General features: G+C 43.6%; 1 protein-coding gene across 1 annotated transcript in view; it reads right to left on the minus strand.

Annotated features, from left to right (window-relative positions):
- Positions 1–20,535, minus strand: part of GPSM1 (G-protein signaling modulator 1) — a 187,228-nt gene that overhangs the window by 33,963 nt on the left and 132,730 nt on the right. Inside the window, 2 exon segments of the mRNA XM_018564072.1 lie at positions 1,755–1,767; positions 17,158–17,185. Of these exon segments, the coding sequence (XP_018419574.1) occupies positions 1,755–1,767; positions 17,158–17,185 (41 nt within the window).

The following is a 20,535-nucleotide window of genomic DNA, read 5'->3' on the forward strand; positions in this document are numbered from 1 at the left end:
TTGTACATTATATGTATGATTGTTTCTTGCGTTTGTTTTGCTTTTCTTTTCTGACTTGCGGGTCCTTTTTAAGAACGGGGCGGTATGTTACATGCAAAATATTAATACAGAGAAATTTGACATTAAAAACAATTCTATTGCTGTGTGTATGGGAAATATTTTTTCAGTACAGATCTTCATATCTGCTGCTCTCCATTTATACCGAAAGGAAGTAGAAGTGTTCAGAGAATGAGCAGTGCACTGTTCTACCTCTGGTGCCCTAGAAATAATCGGGGCATTGTGGCGTCTGCAGGGTGACGGATAATAATTACCAGGAAGCATAATTAACAGTGAATCGCAAAGATGAAAAAAGGACAGCAAGGACAAGATAACGTGCAGTCAGTGACCTTGGTAATGCCGAGAGAGAAATGTAGACCTGTGAAAGAATACAGAACACAATGAGACAGAAGAGGATTTAATATGAAGACATTCTCCTCTGTACTGTACAAAACGCAGAAACATGGTCTAAAACCGTTGAGCATGGTGTCCATCTATTGCAGCTTTCCTGATATTGTTTAAAGGGACCCTGTCACCAACTTAAACCATTAAGGTAAAGGCACAGAAAAATCAAGTATTCTATATGCTTATTTGCTATGTTTTTCCTTTCCATACACTTTTTTCCCCACTTGCCTTTGAACTTGCTAGAAAAATTGACTTATCCATTCCATAGCTTAGCCCCTCCCTCCTTGCACGTCATATGCCCCTCCTCTTTGGAAGTGTCTAATTACTCTCTGTGCTGGCCCAGCTCCTCTGCCTTTCCCTTTTACCTCCCTACATAATCATTTATATATCTGCCAAGGAAAGGGGAATAGTATAGAGCAGGGGTAGGCAAACACCAGCCCTCCAGCTGTAGTGCAACTACAAATCCTATTAGGCTTTGCAAGACACAGAGCCATAAGCATGACTCTGAGACAGATGCATGATGGGATTTGAAGTTTCAGCTCTGAGTCTGCTTTGGCTGCTGACCTCACATTCAAGATAGTGACACCCAGCAGCAGTCTCAGGGGCTTTTGCTGTCTACATAAGGGAGGCTGTTACAGGTAAATGACATGCACACAATATGTTTACTGCACATACAGGAAGATTCTTGTTGAAATGAATGCTCTGGTGATAGGGTCACTTTAACTTGTACTTTTCAAATAGCTGTGTGCGGCTAAAGATCCATAGTGGTTAGTGTGGTTGGGGGAATTGAGCGTTTCTCTCATTCAGCCTGTGGACTAAATGAGAAAACATATTAAGGTGTAGGGCCAGCTTATCTCTATTTTCCTGAAATCATCTCTGCTGCTGTATGACTCGGCTCCTTCCTATCAAAATGGCCATACACTGTTCAAATTTAGTCCAAGTCATGCTGACCATTCACAAATATTCTTGTCTGAGGGGGTTGCATGGGGGAATCGAGAGCTAAACGAAAACAATCTGCAGTATGGCCAGCTTCAATCTCCTGTCCTGAAATACTCTGCTCTGCTTAAGGTCTCCGCTTCCTCCACTATTTCAATAGGAAACAAAGCAATGTGGAGTTGTTTAGTAACTGGGCTGAAGCGTGTAAAGTAGGGATGCGCCGATATATATCGGCCGCAGAAACATATCGGCCGAAAATGGCACTTTTGGCAAATTGCCAAAAGTGCAATTTTCTGGCCGACACAGCGGTGCATCCTGCTCTCTCCTCCCTGCTGGGCACTGCTCTGTGTCCCAGCAGGGAGGAGAGAAACTGTCACAGACGGCCGAGCGCTGCTGAGGAGAGAGCTGTGAGTGGCCGACCTCTCTCCTCCCCGCACCGTTCAGCCTCCTGTCACAAATTGGCATAGTGGTGTGGGCGGAGACAGCCTGTGCTGTCACAGGAGGCTGAGCTCTCCTCCCGCACCGCCCAGCCTCCTGCGACAGCTGTCAGGATGGAGGGCTAGTACAGGGACTCTGTGATCGCTGAGTGTTTATAAATAATTGAGGACATAGTATTGTTGCTGTATCCTGAATTATGAATGAATGGGAAATAATCTACATCACTTCCTGTACATTCATGATTGTGGTTATAGTAAACCTACTCTGTCCTCAATATATGAATGAACAGGAGCACTCAAGTATAGAGGATTCCTGTTCATTTATAACAGGAGCTGCAGAAAAAAAGATTGAGGACACAGAGTCCTCAATCTCTTTTTCTATTTTAAAAGCGAAATATCGGGGTCTGTTTAGACCTCTAATATTTTCCTGAAGCCCCTAAAAGTAAAGTAAAAAATAAAAATGAGTAAATAAAAATTAAATATAAAAAATTAAAAAGTTTCTAAAAAATAAAATGTAAAAAAAAATTGAAAAATAATAAAAACACATTTTTAGTTTCGGCCTGATATTTGTTTTTTTCATTTCGGTTTTGAAATTTTCATTTTGGTGCACCCCTAGTGTAAAGTGCATTTTACTTCTAATGCAAGGCTAGAGTCGCCAAACGCTGATTGCATTGCCACTCATAAATTATTTACAACAATCCACAGATGATAGCTGTTTATCTCTGACTTTCCACAGGATATCTTTGAACATCAATAACGTTTATTGGAATGGACGTAATTATGACAGATGACCACTATTAACCTATGAGGTCAACCCTGTGACAGAGGCATGGACTCATCACAAGTTATTGCTTATCAAAGCCTAATACTCTGCTACTGCCCGAAGAATGTGGCCACTAGGGGCACTATTTCTCCTATTTTCATGTGGCGCTGGCTGATCAAACTGCTTGGGCACACGCACACACACACACACACACACACTAATGGTTTTTTATGAGTATCGTTTATTAGCTAATAGAAAAGAAGTCCTAAGAGGACTTGCCACCTCTAAAAGTAGCTATCACAATTATGTAAAGATGATCAGTTTTTCTGAAAAATTCCTTAGTTGTATGAAAGATCATTTAACATACAGTGATTACTTTCTCGCGTGAAAATTGTACATCTTACCCACTAAATGTATGGTGACGTGCCTACATATTGTATAGGATCATTTGGTTATCTAAAGGTTATTACAAAAGAGATGTGTCATACAACCAAGTCTGAGTCCACTGCCCAAGAAGGCGTTATAAAATCCTGGTGTGCTCTATGTAGATGTGGCCTGTCCCAGTACAGCAAGAGCCCCGTGCTGGTTGCACATTGAGATTTTATACCTCTTTCGCTAGTAGACAGTGTTTGCCACAACACTTATCAGAGTACATGACTCACTAGACTCTGTTTAGTAATGCCATCAAGTACAAAGTGGCAAGTCTTCTATAACCCCTAACTCTGCTGGGCAGGTCAGCAAAATAATGAACTGCGTAAGCATGGCCGTATTTACACATCTCACCTGATGTCGCCTTTTTATAGAAGCTACTTTTCAACTAGAGAGCTCTCCAAAGAGAAAAGAGAGATGGCCCCATAATTCCTGAACTATAACAAGCAGGCGCATCACAAGCTCCCTGTACTAATCTTTTGTTGAATTGAGAAAAAACATCTAGAGGTATTCAGAAGAAGAAAACAAGTAAAAGGTCACAACTCTGTTTGATGCTGCCCCGGACACTGGCCATTATAATAAATAGCTCAGTGTTCAAGCTGCACTTATCTGCCATCTTATTTTACCAGCTAGGAAATGCTAACATTGTGTAATGTTCTGCCCCATACAAGCAGAGTCTGTGGCTGCCCTGTGGCAAGACTTGAAAGTTTTCAACCAGGGACAATAGATAGCATATACCTATTAACATTACTGCTTGGTGAGGGTTTGGGTGGTAATTAGCATAAAGAAAGCTGAAGACTGAACTGTATAAGATTGTTTTTCCTCCTTTGTTGTCATACACTCTCAGAACCTGGCTTTCGCTGTGGGCTGGGCCTTGGCAGCGTTTACATAACCTGTAGTTGATTATATTAAATTTGCTGAATTTGGTTCCCCAACTAAACCTGTCGATTTTCTGCATCTAAGCTGCTATCAGAAGACTCTGTGACCTGCACCTGCTGCCATCACAGAATCAATGGGACACAAACGAAGCAACATTACCACTGCCCAATACCTGAACACAGGCCAGGACAGATGCAGCTGGTATATTTAGCAGCAAAAGAAGAAAAAAGGACATTTGTTTAACTTGCAATTAATACCGCCGTTACACTTTTAATACATTTTTTTTTTTTTTGTGGTACTAAAATCTAAAATCCTGAATTATCCTTAAACAGTTGCATCAGTCATAAAAGCAAAACCACTGCCCCCTGGCAGTTGATTGCGGCTTGCAGTGTGGTTCTCTGTGCAGGCAGTTTTTGCTTCCACCAGCCCCCTTTATGTTGTATTGTTGCTTGTACCCGAACCCTTTCTGTGAAAACACAATATCTAGTGTCCCAATGCTTCAAGTGCTCCATTTGCAGATGTGGAGGAATTTAACAAAACAGGACATATGTGGCCATTCCTCCTCCACCTCAGCACATCACAGATAAGCAGTTCTGAAATGCTCCTGTTTATTTCTTTCTTAACTTTCTGACTGTATTAGTCATGGAATGTCCTAATTGGAGTGGGGCACACACAGCATGTCTCCAACTAACTCTGTGATTTCGTTTGGGAGATTGCCTCATTTGCAGACTGACTGACCCGAGCAGCTTTCACTGAAGACAGAAGAAGTGGTTCTGCCATTAGAAGCGGGGGAAATTTATCAAAACTGGAGAGACGGGATGTGGAGCAGTTGCCCATGGCAACCAATCAGCATCTCTCTAGTTTGCTCAGGTAAGATTTGAAAATGAGACAGAGAAGCTGATGGATTGCAGTGCAAATCTGCTCCAGATTTGGTCTGCTCCAGTTTTAATAAATTCCCCCCTTTATGTTTAGAATGAAGTTCCTCTATAAAGCAGCTGCTCCCTTCTACATGATATGTGTTCCTGAAGAAGAATTCTAGGGCCTAAAGGGCAAGTCCACCCTCAACTGATATCTCAGTGTTTGGTAGATGCTACAGAATGAAACCACCTGAGATCTCTGTGCAAGGGGTTCCCACCATCCTTGCTGGAATTGTTTTTAACCACTTGCCGTCCACCCATTTTGAAAAAACGGACGGACGGCAGACTCACATGGGCAGGTTGCCGTAACTAGATGGCTTTTTAATTTTTCTGTCACCTTCAATCCCGGGATCCGCTAGCCCATCTGCGGCTCGGGAGGGCATCAGGAGGTAAGATGGGAGGGAGCTCAGCATCTTCCTCCTTGCTGATCTCCCTCCATACTGTGAATGCGGAAGTAATGTGTATATTATATCACTGCTGCATTCACCTGTCAGTCCTCTGGCTGCTATAGCCAGAGAGAAGAAGCTGATGAAGCCGATCTCGGCTTCAGCTTCTTTTGGGGTCCCCAGGTGACATTAGGGGTCTCAGAGACCCCTAATGTCTCCATAAAGAGGACCTGTCAGTGTGCCTTTGCTATTATATAGGGGGATTGTTATTGTGATTGCAATAACAAGTCCCCCACCCCCACGTTTACGCAAATATAAACATAAAAACGTGTTTGATGCACCAGCGCACGAAAACGACGATTGTGCTACACATGTTACATATCGCCGCAAACGTCGGAGTGAGAGCAATCATTTTAGGGACATCAATCACTGATAACACTAAACTGATGAGCGGTAAAAGCTTTTAAAGCGTCGCCTATAACCAATTTTGGGTATTGTACTTTTTTTTGAGGTTTTGCACGCAATTTTAAGGCTTGACATGTTTGGTGTCTTTTTACCCGACGTGACCCCGTCTTTTATACTTTACGCAAAAATTGGGTAATAATAAATGTTCTATAATTTAATATAGGGGAAACTGTTTTGTTTTTTTAATTTTCTGTAATTTTTCCTTAATATAGTAAAACAAAAAAAACCCAGTGGCGATTAAATACCACCAAAAGAAAGCTCTATCTGTCCCCAAAAAAATGGTATAAAATTCATTTCAGTACAGCGTTGATGACGGAATAAATGTCAGTTAAAGTCAGCGCTAAATACTGAAAAATGGCCTGGACAGGAAGGGGGTTTAACACCGCGGACTTCAAGTGGTTAATAATATGTAGAATGTAACACGAGTTGGAACACCCTAGGTGGACATAAACATAGTTTGGAATTATGGTAGGGATGACTCCGCCCACCAGGCGCCATGTATAACAAACATTTAGTAATTTTTTGTAGACCGGCCCTTTAATAAATGAGACAAGGAAAACCTCCTGTACATTCATTCCACGGCTTCCAAGTTTAAAGCAGGTTAGAATACTGAGTTCTGAATGTTACCCTGTCCATGTGTCAGGATAACGGACATCAGCTCAGTAAAGCACAGCAGAGAATGGGGAAAATTTGGCACCCGCACCATGCCTGTGGCATAGGCCAGATCTGCTAATATCTAGTGGAGTTTGAAATAGTCACCGCCAATATCCCCAAGCACTATTAGATGCCAGTGACTGATTCAGATTGCCTATGTACACCTAAAATGGACTTAGGCTGACTGATCCTTTAAGAAAGTAGAGCTACACATCTCAACAATACAGCAGTGGGAAGTCATTTCGACTAATGACATATTGAACCCAAAGCTCCCAGGTAATGGCAGGGTAGGTAGAAAAGCAAAGGAATGTAACACAGACACATTCATTAGTTACTGTGTTCCGTTTGTTAAGAAATGTTAAAACAGTCTCCTGATAATTGTACAGTGTGTGTGATGGGTCAGAATCTTCCTGCCCGTCAGCACCGCCCACCTCCGCATACCCACCCAAAAAAGTGGTTTTAAACTGACACTAAAGTCAGCAGTTAAATATTAAAAATGCATTCAAAGTACTTTCACTATTATCAAAAATGTATCCTTTTTGTGTATCACTCGGCTGTAGATTCTCAAATCATCTCTTAATTGGTGCTGACACTGTCCTTCCTTCTGGAGGGTGGCTACTTTTATTGCCCATGGTCCCTGTGTATGTTGTAAAGTAGTTACCGCTCCAAGCTTGCTCCCGTGATGGACTACAATCTCAATACAAATTAGTAAACTAAACATGATATTGTAGTCCATCACAGGAGTGAGCTTGGAGCGCTAACTACTTTACAACATACACAGGGACCATGGGGAACAAAACTAGCCACCCTCCAGAAGCAAGGACAGCGTCGGCACCAATTCAGAGATGATTTGAGGATCTACAGCCGAGTGATACACCAAGGAGACACATTTCTGTAAACAATTAAGATACATAAAAGGAGAACTATGGGGTCAGTGTTTTTCCCCACAGTTCTATCAAGGTTCACGGGAGGACATAAACTAGCGTCCTCCCGTGACCCAAAGCTCAGTATAGCTGTAGCTCGCGGTATACTGAGACCACCGCAGCCGGGAAGGATTAAGGGTCAGGGTAAAAAGATGAACTCCAGACATATAAAAAAAAGATGCCATGCAGTTATACATTTAAAAAAACAAAACTGAATTTAAATGCATCTAATTTAAGTACCTTCTGTAATTCCAACAGAAACTAAACTGGAAGACGTAGGGAGGGGCAGCATTAAAGCCAATCAGATGTGCTACATGTATACACTTTAATAAAGAGAAGAATACAGTACTGCTATACATCAAGGTGCTGCCACTGCTTCACTGCCCAGAGAGGGGCAGGGAGGTGACTAGGCTGTACCAACTGCAGTAGAGAAAGGTTAGGTCACTGACCTGGCTGTGCTGTCTGGTAGGACTGTGTATACTTAAAGACCGAATGGTCAGAATTACAAATCCTTTGATGGGTTAAAAAAATTAGATATATGTATTTCAATTCTGTATTAGTTGTTTTTCTGGCATTCAGGTTTAAGTATAAGTGGTAGGTTGCAGGTTAAATGTTCATTTTAAATGTTGGGGTTCACATATAAGCATAGACCGAATGTTTGTTTCAATTCATAGTAGGGAGGTGATAAAACCCCTGTCAGATTTTTGCTTCATATGTCCCACTGGGGAGATTTATCTTTACTTCCTTTCCCAGAGACACATATGGAAGTGAGAATAAACCTTTCCAAAGTGAAGGTAATTCCCCTCATAGAGTTATCACTGAAACACGTGTCTCCATTTGCACTCTCGGAGACAATTGTCACAAGGACAAATAGGGTGATTCTACCTAGAAGGGGTTCTAATCCTTTCCTACTCTATTCACAACCACAAAAATACATTTAATTGATGGGGTACAGGTTAAGAATAATGGGTTAGGTTAGGTGTGGGGAATGGGGAGGATCTGCTTAACATTTATGGGAAGGTCAGAGATTAGGGACCCTTGGAAGAAATACATTTGATCTTTTAGGGCCCAGCATACCAAATATTAACACACCTGAAAAAATCTATAGCTGTCCCCCAACCTTAGCTTTAAGGCTCTTCTTATAATCACAGAACAATGATACAAGAGGTGATGTTACTGCCATGCTAAAAAAAAATCTGTTGCACCAAAACCGACCTATGACGGAATATATCAACAGAAAGCTCAACACGGACACAGTGCTCCTAATTGCTGGCTCTGAAATGTCCATGTTAAAAGCCACTGATCTGTCGGAGAAGCTGAGATCATTTCATAACAAGCTTTGCTACGCCTTAAAGAAAAACAACGACTGCAATAACCATAAAAGAAGAGCAGGCTAAATTCCACCAGGCAACAGCTGTGATAGGTAAAAGTGAATTATATCCGGGAAGTGTTAAAAGATACACTCACAGCATCTCAGGACCATTAGCACATGGAATTATACGGCAAGAGCAGCCAACAATGGCGATAAAGTGCCCATTAATGTTCTGACTCCTTTCTGGAGACGAGCACTTCATGTTCAGTCAGATCTCCGCCAAGTCATGCAAGAAGCTCTGAGCCGGGGCTGCGCTTGAATAAAAGTCCCTTTCTTAAAAGATTTAGTAGGTCTGTTAACTCAGACCTGCCCAGAGCCTGCCACCGCTGGCACAAGAGAGAAGCCACCAGCTGCTGCGATTTCTGCGATTTACAAAGTTGCTGTTTTTTTGATGGAAAAAATCATTTTCACATTGTATGTGAATTTATAACACCTCATCCACCTGGGAAACCTAACAGGATGAGAACAGAGGAACAACACTAACTTGATCACAGGCAGAAAAAACAAACATATGTCTGTGGAGTTAAACCTTCTCTCAAGCTAATCCAGAGGAAGGTAAAATCTTACAGACGGCATGGTCTCATTTTCTTTAATACATTTCTTCCTAATAGCTGTGAGGAAACAAATCCCAAATGGAGAAGATTGTAAGATATTTATATTTTAATGTGATTAACCCTTTATGGTCTGATCTTTTTTAGAAAAGACTTTAACTACCCCTTTTCATTAGGGCTCCCTTTCATGCCGGCCAAATCCCTTGTGGAAGACAATTCCACACTGCCGCTTTTACAGTAAAGAACCCTTTTCTTGGTTGCAGATAAAACCTCTATTCTAACGGTAAGGGGTGCCCTCCTGGCTTTTGAGGTGGTGACCTCCTATAACAGCAATTTATATAGAGTGACCCTAACCCCTTCCTAAGTGCTTCTACTTAATTCCAAATAAATCCAACTCAGCTCATTATTGCTTGTAACAAATTCAATACAAAGGGTTAAACTAATTTTTTCCCCCCAGATAATGAAGGAGGAAGATTAGAGGTAAGCTCAGAAAACAAATCTGTACGATACCCTTTAAATCCCCTACTTTAGACTGAACAGAACAGGGCTCTCCTGTTCGGCAGCCCTGTGCCCCCTGGAAGGATGGAAGCGGTACTCACGGATGCCTTGGATCTTCCTGGAGATCTGTGTAGAGTGGGATGTCAGTGTGGGCACGCACAGTCCCTAGAATATGCAGTCCCTCCACAATATCCTCTCCTGCTGGAGCAAGGCTTCACATGCAGCAGCATCCAGCCATGTGGAAACTGCAGACGGTGCCAGTGACCTGCTATATAGTGACACTGGTGTTAAAGGGGCAGCCTCACCTCCGTAGGCTGTGTGTGCACATCACTTTAGGGAGAGAGGAAGGGAAAAAAACCAGAGAGCGAGGCTGCTGGAGAGACACCAAGGCAGCAAATAATCTGTACGCACACCCTCCAGCATGTACATACTCCTGCCCCTCACCAGCAGGCAGAGCAAACAGTCACATTGCTGGAAGGTGTACTTGGAGGGAGAATGCATCATGCAATACAAGATTAACCCTTTTACTGCAGACATTTCAGCATTCCAAACTGGATTTTAGTAGGGAAAATATATAAAACTTCCATTGTTTCAGACCACCAAATCTTCATTTGCATTAAAGACACATTTTTATGCTAGTACACACAGATGCAGCTGTCAACATCAGCAAGAGACAAACACAAAGGACATTTCTGCACTGAGCCTATGTAGCTCTTGGCAACACAAAAATATAACTTATTTTGGAGGAGTAGGGCTGTCAGTTCTACAAAAATAACAACTTAACCCGACCCTATTAAAACAACAACAACTACTACAGAAACTGCCCCATGTGTCCAGAAGAACAGAAGGCGCTTAGACCGAATAGCTGGCCATACGCGCTCAAATTTCAGCCTTGTTAGCAGGAATTCGAGATGTGGGTGGCCCTCTCGGCACCATCCAGCTTGGCAAACTTTTTTTTGTACAAAATCAATGGAGCCGGGTAAAAAATTTTTGCTGAACAATGATGCATCCAATCAGATACAGTCACTGTTCGGGTATTCGGACAGCCACAGTTGTCGGCTGTCTGAATGTAATAGCAAGTACAGATTCCTCAATGGAGGGCTGAACAAGAGAAACCTAGCCATGTGTGACTAGCTTAACACTTCACTTCTGCAAAAATATCTAGAAAGCAGTAATGTCATTACACTCCTCCCACATGGGGAAAGCATTGACATGCTCCTGTAATGTACAACTTGTATTAGAAGAGGAGCAATGCTGCTTTTGTAAAATATATCCTAGAGCAGCTTCCTGCAATTCCCAGGACAGTAGGGACAGCAGACTGTGAGAAGGAGGGTCAGCTCTGTAAGCCATCCAGGCTGGTCTGCATTGCTCAGTGGTAACACCAGTACCTTGCTGACAGGAGGAGAGTGGTAAGCTTATCAGTGTGGTGCAATGCCTTGATTGCCCAGTCAGCAGAAAGAGGACAGGTCAGTGACCAAGTTGTACTTATTAATTGCAGCAGAGGAAAGTAGTCACCAGAGTGGCTGTGCCTCCTGGAAGATATATATATATATATATATATATAGATAGAGAGAGAGAAAATATATTTATATTATTTGAGAATTGCAGTGAATCCTATACATTTATATGTTTTAGGATATTTCAAGGACATGTTCTTAAAGTGACAACAAATGCGCAATTAGTGACATGCTAATGTTATCACGCAAACGCTGCTCTTGTGCTTACATTGGAAACTCGCAGGCCCTTTTAGAGTGCTTGTGGACTTGGCATTATCCTCACCAAACTTCCTCACTTAACACTACAGAGAACAAAGCTAGAACCAGAGAACATTCTGGACGCATATTGACAGGCCAAGGTTCAAGGCCATTCTGAAAAGATATATTTCTCCCCTAATTCCTTTATAAGCTGGCACATACCGCAGCACAATGACGCACACAACACTAGTCGGAGAAGAAGCCTTCGCTAAGTTCGAAGGTAACACAATTAATCACACATAGTAATTATTTCCTTGTACAAGGTCATATGATGATACATCAGCCCAGTGACAGCCTCAGTGGCTACAAAAATGTAATTTACCTAATTAAGCCTCTTATTATATAATTCAAGCTCTGGGGGGTCCAAAGTGATCCCAGAACTATTGGCCCAGTAAGAGCCGACCCCATAGGCAAGCTAATTTCTATACACAGAGCTAATTGCCGGTCTGCCATTCGTAAATTACATTAACCTCTCCAGTGCTTGGATAAGATGGCTGCCATCATAGCTTGGTGCCAAGCTTGAAATGGTAAATAATCTCATCCAAACACAGAAGATACCAAGTGTGAAGGCATCTCATAGTGTTGTAGAAGAGAATAGAACAATCATCTACAATCTCGCAGTGTTGTAGAATAGACTAGAACAGGGGTGCCCACAAGGTCGATCGCGATCTACCAGTGATCGCGTAGAGATCACTGGTAGATTGCGATGTCCTCTCCCCCCGCCGGTGGGGCTTCTCTGGATCCCTGCTGCTCTCCCCATCTGTATGCAGCGGGGATCCGAGAAGAAGTGAAGGAACCGCTGCAGCCGGCGGCGGAGGACGGAGCCGCTGTCACAGACAGAACTAATGCCGAGTGGTGAGGAGAGAGAGAGACCCTCGGCCAGGAACTGACAGCCGGCGCCTCTCTCTCCCCTCAACGCTTGTCCTTAGTTCTGTGACAGCGGCTCCGTCCACTCCCCCCCGCGGCTGAAGTGCTCTTTCACTTCTCATCAGATCCCCCACTGCCTCTGTCCGGGAGAGCAGGGGGGATCCAGAGGAGAAGTTGGGCCCCCGTGTGCGTGGCCGAGCGGCAGAGAGCCGGTACATATCAGTGATATGTATCGGTCCCCTGTGCAGGACAAACACTGGAGCGATCAGCTGATCACTCCAGTGTTTGTAAATAACTGGGGACACATAGTACTATGTGTCCCCAGTTATGAATGAACAGGATGTTTACATCACGCCCTGTTCATTCATGAGTTTCTGAATGGGGAGAAGCACTCTGTACAGCTGGCTCTGCCTCTAGATAGGCAGAGCCAGCTGTCACTCACACAGCTGGGCGGATATCGATGTCGGGATCAGCTGCGGCGTCTCAGCATACCGCAAGCTGTAGCTCGCGGTATACTGAGCTTAGGGTGACAGGAGGACGCTAGTTTGTGTCCTCCCGTTACCCTTCGGAGAACTATGGGAAAAAACCCTGACCCCATAGTTCTCCTTTAACTTGCTTGACATTACTGAAACCTGGTTTCAGGAATCCAACTCGTGCCTCCCATGCCGCCCTCTCCAATGGTGGCCTCCACTGGACGCACTCACTCAGACCCAGTGGACAGAAAGGAGGTGGAGTGGGAATCCTCATATCCCCACAATGCAGCTTTCATGTTCTGCCTTCACCTCCCTCCCTTCTTTTGAAACCCACTGGGGGGAATTTATTAAAGCTGGAGCAGACAGAATCTGGAGCAGTTGCCCATAGTAACCAATTAGCTACTCTATTCAGTTTATTCAGGTAAGGTTTAAAAATGAAAGAGAGAAGCTGATTGGTTGCAATGGACAATTGCTCTAGATTCTGTCTGCTCCAGTTCTGATAAATACCCCTCACTGTATTCGCCTATTTTCTCCAATTTCTCTGAGGATTGCTGTAATATATGGGCCTCCTTGACCGGTATCTCACTTTTTGGATGAGTTATCTGCCTGGCTACCATACTTTCTCTCCTCAGAAATACCCACTATCATTCTTGGTGACTTTAACATTGCTACTAACATTAACACCCCAGCTTCCACTCAACTTCTCAACCTAACCTCTTCTTTTGATCTAACACAAAGAACCCATACTCCCCACTCACTCTAGTAACATACTAGATCTTTTTTTATCTCACCTATGCACTCCTTGCAACCTCTCCAATACTCATTTTCCCCTCTCAGACCAGAACCTTGTCCGTTTCACACTCACCCTGCCCCCAACCCTGATTCCCCCTACATGGCACACTATCACCTGGAGAAATCTTCGCCAGTTCAACCCTTCTCTTTTCTACTCTGCTACTGAATACCTCTAAGACAAAATCTCACCCCTGTCCTGACCTGACCTGGCTAATTCTGCCATCAACAGCTCGCTCTCATTCTCCCTAGACACCTTGGCTCCAGTCACTACACGCAGACTTAGGCCACATCCACTACAACCATTGCAAACAGAAGAAACCAGACATCTTAAAAGACATAGCCGCGCTCTTGAGCAACTGTGGCAGTAAACTAGATCTCTGCAAGACTTCACCTGGTATAAAGCTGCCCTACTAAAATATAATTCCTTCCTCCGTGCTGCCAAACAGACTTATTTTGTCACTCTCATTAACACACTCTCATCCAAAACTCGTCAACTCTTTTCTACTTTTAACTCTCTACTATGTCCCCCACCACCACCACCCACTAACTCACTCACTGCCCAGGACATTGCCATCCATTTAAAAAACAAAATAGATACAATTCGGGATCAGATTGCCACTGTGCAGTCACCTTCCCCTATTCATGTACCAGACCCACCATCACACCTGTTACTTTCCTCTTTTGACCCAGTCACCACAGAGGAGGTTACAAAGCTTTTCTCTGTCACCCACCTCACCACTTGCCCCCTGGACCCTGTTCCCTCACCACTACTTCTTTCACCCTCTTGCTCTATCCTACAGTCTTTTACTCACATTTTCAATCCTTCCCTCCCTGCTCTCTCATGGTTCTCCTCCTACCTATCTACGTGCTCCTTTAGTGTCACCTACAAATCTAACTGCTCCCATCCTCTTCCTGTAGGGGTTCCCCAAGACTCTGTCCTTGAACCCTTTCTCTTCTCTATCTATACCTCCTCCCTTGATCAGTTGATAACCTCACTTGTGCTTCCAATACCATCTCTATGCTGAAGACACTCAAATATATATTTCTACTCTACAACTCACCCCCTCAGTGTCCTTGCATGTCCCAACACTTCTTAAACTCAACCTTTCAAAAACTGAGCTCATGATATTCTCTCCCCCCCAAAACCCCCACACCTCTCCCAAATTTTTCCTTGAGATTGATAACGCAACTATTCAACCCGTCCCCCTTGCCAAGGTCCTAGGTGTCATCCTTGACTCGTCGGACCTCACCTTTTGTCCACACATCCTATCACTATCCAAATCCTGCCGCCTTCCACTTTGTAACATCTCCAAAATAATATGTCCCCCACCACCACCACCCACTAACTCACTCACTGCCCAGGACATTGCCATCCATTTAAAAAACAAAATAGATACAATTCGGGATCAGATTGCCACTGTGCAGTCACCTTCCCCTATTCATGTACCAGACCCACCATCACACCTGTTACTTTCCTCTTTTGACCCAGTCACCACAGAGGAGGTTACAAAGCTTTTCTCTGTCACCCACCTCACCACTTGCCCCCTGGACCCTGTTCCCTCACCACTACTTCTTTCACCCTCTTGCTCTATCCTACAGTCTTTTACTCACATTTTCAATCCTTCCCTCCCTGCTCTCTCATGGTTCTCCTCCTACCTATCTACGTGCTCCTTTAGTGTCACCTACAAATCTAACTGCTCCCATCCTCTTCCTGTAGGGGTTCCCCAAGACTCTGTCCTTGAACCCTTTCTCTTCTCTATCTATACCTCCTCCCTTGATCAGTTGATAACCTCACTTGTGCTTCCAATACCATCTCTATGCTGAAGACACTCAAATATATATTTCTACTCTACAACTCACCCCCTCAGTGTCCTTGCATGTCCCAACACTTCTTAAACTCAACCTTTCAAAAACTGAGCTCATGATATTCTCTCCCCCCCAAAACCCCCACACCTCTCCCAAATTTTTCCTTGAGATTGATAACGCAACTATTCAACCCGTCCCCCTTGCCAAGGTCCTAGGTGTCATCCTTGACTCGTCGGACCTCACCTTTTGTCCACACATCCTATCACTATCCAAATCCTGCCGCCTTCCACTTTGTAACATCTCCAAAATACGCCCCTTCCTCACCAAAGAAACTGCAAACCTACTCATCCACAAAGGACAGGAATAAGAGTAACTAAGAGGGACAGTGCAGATTTAAACCTGTGAGGTGTAACCACCAAGCAGTATTCATGCTTGCAAAACAGGATGGGTGCCTTCTCTATCTAGACACACTAGGCAGAGGTGGCCCGGTGGAGCAGAAAATGCAGATGCAGTGGGGACAGTGCATGCCAAAAGAATCGGCCACCTGCGCAGTATGGTCACAAAGGAACGAGGCTGTGCAGGTTCTCTAGTGGCCCTGATAGCATAGGGAGAAAATGGCACCAATGTTAAATAAAATAAGCAAGGAAGACTGTCCCCCACTGGCTGTAATAGAAAAAGTTGTAACCAGCGTTCCATGTTTAACCCCGTAGGAACCAGAGTGCATAGCACACTTGGCACACTTGGCATCTAGGCTGGGTAGAAACCCTAGCATACCTTACACCTGCATTTTGAGTGAACGTGTTAGTGTTCATTTTAGAGGTCAAGCCCTAAGCAGAACCTCGCCTTCCCGGCGGATTTACTCCCTAAAGAGGTTTTCAGAGACGACGCTCCACCAGCAGATGGACCATGGCCCTGTATAGCACCCTTTGGCTAACAATACGATGCACTATGTGCCAGGGTGAGCACCCCATGCAGGATCCGGTGCACGAAGCAACATTACAGGATAGCTCTGCATTTTCTTTCTGATGGGGCCAAGGTACAGCCCCCCCCCGGCAAGGCTCACATGAGGAGTAGCTGCAAAAGGGGTGCCGCAGTGGCTGGGTGCAGCTAGGATACTTGCTAGAAAGGTCTTGGCAAAAAAAAAAGAGTAAGAAAAACCGAACAAAAAAGGATTTGCTGCTGTCACAGCAGAAAGAAGGCATCAGTTCACCTAAGGACACTAGCAAAAAAAAATGAAGGCATGCTGGGAGTGGGAGGGGTTTTACAGGGCTTACCATACAGCTTTGAATTGCCAGTGTCCAATCACCTACGGGTAGCTACATAACCTCACTGGTCTCAGATCACCAGCCTGTGTCCTGTGATGTATGATTACTCATTTAGCAGATTCTTGAGTGATTATTCCCATTCAAGTATACCCCATGAGACCAATCTCGTGAGACTAATCTCTTTACGCACAACAATTTCCTGCAGTAGCACAAAAGAGCGAGTTCTGCACTAAGATTAAAAACCATCCATGTAGCCCATGGCTACCCCTATTCCTACAATGGTCATAATCCTATTGGAAGTGTTACATTTGTTTTGTCCCAAAATGCTTTTACACTATACTGTATAATCAAATAAATTATATCCGTCAAAAGCTATTGGACCTTGGTACATAGATTTTTTTAGCTTCTAAAACAATTTTTACTTTAAAGTGGACCAAGCATCCAATATGTAAGTGTAACACTGTATCACAGAGATCACAGCACTCCCCCAACAATGCCTTTTATCTGCCTTTCTTTCCTGAAGGATTCAGCTATCTTTGTTCAGGCAACATCCAGGGTTTCTGGACTGAGATACTGGCTCAGAGATGACATAATCATGTTAATCCTGATGCATGTACAATTCTTGCCTGCATTCACAAATGTCTGACACAGATTGGCCCTTGCTGCAGACTCTCACCTTGTGACTTGCTACAATGTATAGTCTCTGAGTGTACTGGGCCTTCTTTTTATTGATAACAAGTAGATTTTGTTTTCTAATTATGTTCTCACTGTATATTTAGATATCAGGGATTTATTCTTGCAATCTTATAAAAATACTTTAAACTCCACTTTAAAAACACCATTGGTGTCAGGTCTACTGCAGTACTTCCTAGAAGGTTTTATAAGGATACTTGCTGATTGTTGGGCAGTACTGCTCGCCTTTCTCCAGCAACCTCACAGTGATTACCTTAACATTCTCTGTATAATGGCCCATCAAAGGAAATGAAGGAAACATGCTTATGTATCATTAAACAGGGCTTAGCCTGAAATGGTCCCCTGACTCCATTTTGTCACTTTCTAATTATTGTCATCACAGTCGCGGTGTAAGGGAGACACTACAAGAAAGAGAGACAATACAAAAGGGGGACTTTTTCTGAGCTTGATTCTGCCCTGTAATTACAATCTGAACATAGCACACAGCGCTGTAATCAGCCCAGAAAGCAGGTATTATGCTTTCGCTGACGGGGAGCGCCCCCAACCAACGCCAACCCCGCAAGCACTCAGATTACAATGTTTAATGTGCTCCTTCCTTCAGAGTCAATTAACGGCTCCAGGGAAGTCGTGACAACAGCGAAGGAGAGCATCAGGCCTGGCAGGCAAAGCACGTTCCAGCTGTCAGCAACCAGTGAAGACCACTTCTAGAATGAGGAAGGCAAACACAGAGAATAAGAGAACACTCCGCTCCGCCAGGTTAATCTGGATTGAAACTGACAGGGGACATCGTATAGCTGCCGATAGTCTCAAAGTTTTAGCCTTGTTTATCTGGCTGCTCTGCTAGGTAAATCATCATCTGAATGACCCTGAGAAATGTAGCTGGGGTTCCCTGGTTCTTGCCCTGCCTTCTTTCTGCTCACTGCTGGCCTCCCGTGTACAGTGGAACATGACATGTAAAGGGATGTTAGAAATGGGCACCAGATATCTGATAATGTGCCTTAATTATTGTACTCTATCTTTCATCTCTTAAATAAAAATTGTTAATCAAAAGAAAAGAAATGGGCACAATTTTACTTTAAAGGGATCACATGAATAATGTTATAGACAACATTTTACAATTAAAAGGCAGCATTGTTGGAAAGTAACTTTATTTATGTCAACAAGTTTATCAGGGGACTTCTAATGCTATCCAAATATGAAAACTGTGCTACAATCATAAAAGCCTGCCCAATTTACTTCTAATGTAGATTTAATATCTTATTGAGACCATATTCAGCAGGCTTTGTACAGTGCTTCTGGGTACCCTCTTGTCAAAGGATTCCGTGCGCTGCAACCAACAATGACAAAGAGTGGGGCTTGAACCTGGGAACACAATAGACTGCATCAAGAAATAAGGATTTAAATAATGGGGCAATAAGCTGCACAATGAACGCCAGGATAAGGATTACAGTCAGTCGGAAAACAAAATTGCATATACCGGAGTGCTTCTTTACTCCAGAACTGCATGCCATTGTGCACACCTCTCTATCTACATCCCTGTCCTGTCTATGTTGCATTTCCAGAGTAGAATATCGCAGTAATGTTTTTCCCAGGAACCTATGCTGTTAAAATATATGACAAGCATTATATTTCCCATGAGCCTTTGTCCCTGTTTAATGTCAGAGGGATCACATTTCCCCATCAGTCAAATTATACAATTCCAGGGACGAGCGGAAGGCTGGGAAAATCATTGATGACCTTGACAAGTGCGTCATGAAAACTCTCAATGCCAGAGAAGTACACAAGATGAGGAATTAGCCATCTCTGTACTCAGGCGTTTAAAGAACCCCGGTCTAATTAAGGCCTGTGCACTTGGGCATCAAGAGGAGCCTTCGGGCACTTCCTGGGGCCCAAAGCTGAACCCCTGCCCCATCCCTAGCGCTGATGAGGCAGCCATGCCTGGGGCTCTGCAAAGCCAACAGCAAAGGTCGTTTTCATCCAGGCATTCCACAAAAAGGACAGTGATGACACAAGGCGGGCAGAGTGCCATGTAAATGGTACAGAAATAAGAGGAAAAATGAAATATTCATAATTTAACCATCACTGCAACCTGATTACATTCTGAGAGAAGCCATCCCACACTTGAAAGAAACACTAATAATTTGACCTTCATTCCTTGCAATGGGTATAGTCAATAGAAGAGCCCTACCACCCTCCTATATTATGTGTCTACATCCCCACACTATGTCATCTTGATGGACAGCACACATTATTTTGATATTGGTGCTGTCAGGATGTGTTATTAATTTCATTATTTACATACACACACAAACTATATGTACTGCAGTAAGATTCTGGAAATCTGTTACCTTATAATGGTGAGAGAATGTTTAGTGTCATATTGTGTTACTCTGTTTTTTCATTGGCTGAACTCCATCTGTTTTACTGCAAGTAACTTCAGATTGTTATCCTGATCACCTTGGTGAGAATCGGATACCCCAATGTAAACTATATAGATTATTGTTCCATGAATTAGAATGCAGATCAGGCTATGCTCTTCGCCCGCTGTAGAAATGACCTCTCAGAATTTTGTCTGAAGGAAAGCTACACAAGGGCCTGGATACTCAATCCTGTCTGCAGGTGACGGCAGACTTGCATAGTAACTCTGTAGTAAATCTTTTCTTTTCATATACAGTCAAGTCCTTGCTTTCAATGTCCTCCTTGCTAGATGACTGTTTTACCTTTAAAAAGAGAGGCTTCCATTTTCTGAGTGTAAATATTTCACTAGGGGTTTCAGCTGCTCACTGACACATCACTGACCTTTGTCCAACAGATGCAACACCCAACACCAGTGCATGTAATGAAACACTAAGGCCCGGTTCACACCTGGGCGTTTTGTAGCGAGTTCAAACGCTCTGAAAAACGCTCAAACACCGAAATCCCATTATTTCCTATGGGTATGGTTCACACCTGGGCGTATTACAGGCCGTATGAACGCGCTACAAAACATCCTACGCCCAAAGAAGTACAGGAGCTTCTTTGGGGCGTTTTTGGAGCGCGTTTCCATTGGGATACAGACAAGTAGCCCTCGGAAACGCGTGTTTGTTGTGCGGTTTTTTACCACGAATCGTGGCAAAAACGCGTGTCACAAAACGCGCGACAAACGCACATATTCGATACGCCTAGGTGTGAACCCAGCCTAACAGTGGTAGGTAGATCGCACAGTTCTAGCACCCATAGCAGACCCTCATACAA

The sequence above is a fragment of the Nanorana parkeri genome, unplaced genomic scaffold, assembly GCF_000935625.1.
Source record: "Nanorana parkeri isolate BGI_ZX_2015 unplaced genomic scaffold, ASM93562v1 scaffold719, whole genome shotgun sequence".
Taxonomy (NCBI): domain Eukaryota; kingdom Metazoa; phylum Chordata; class Amphibia; order Anura; family Dicroglossidae; genus Nanorana; species Nanorana parkeri.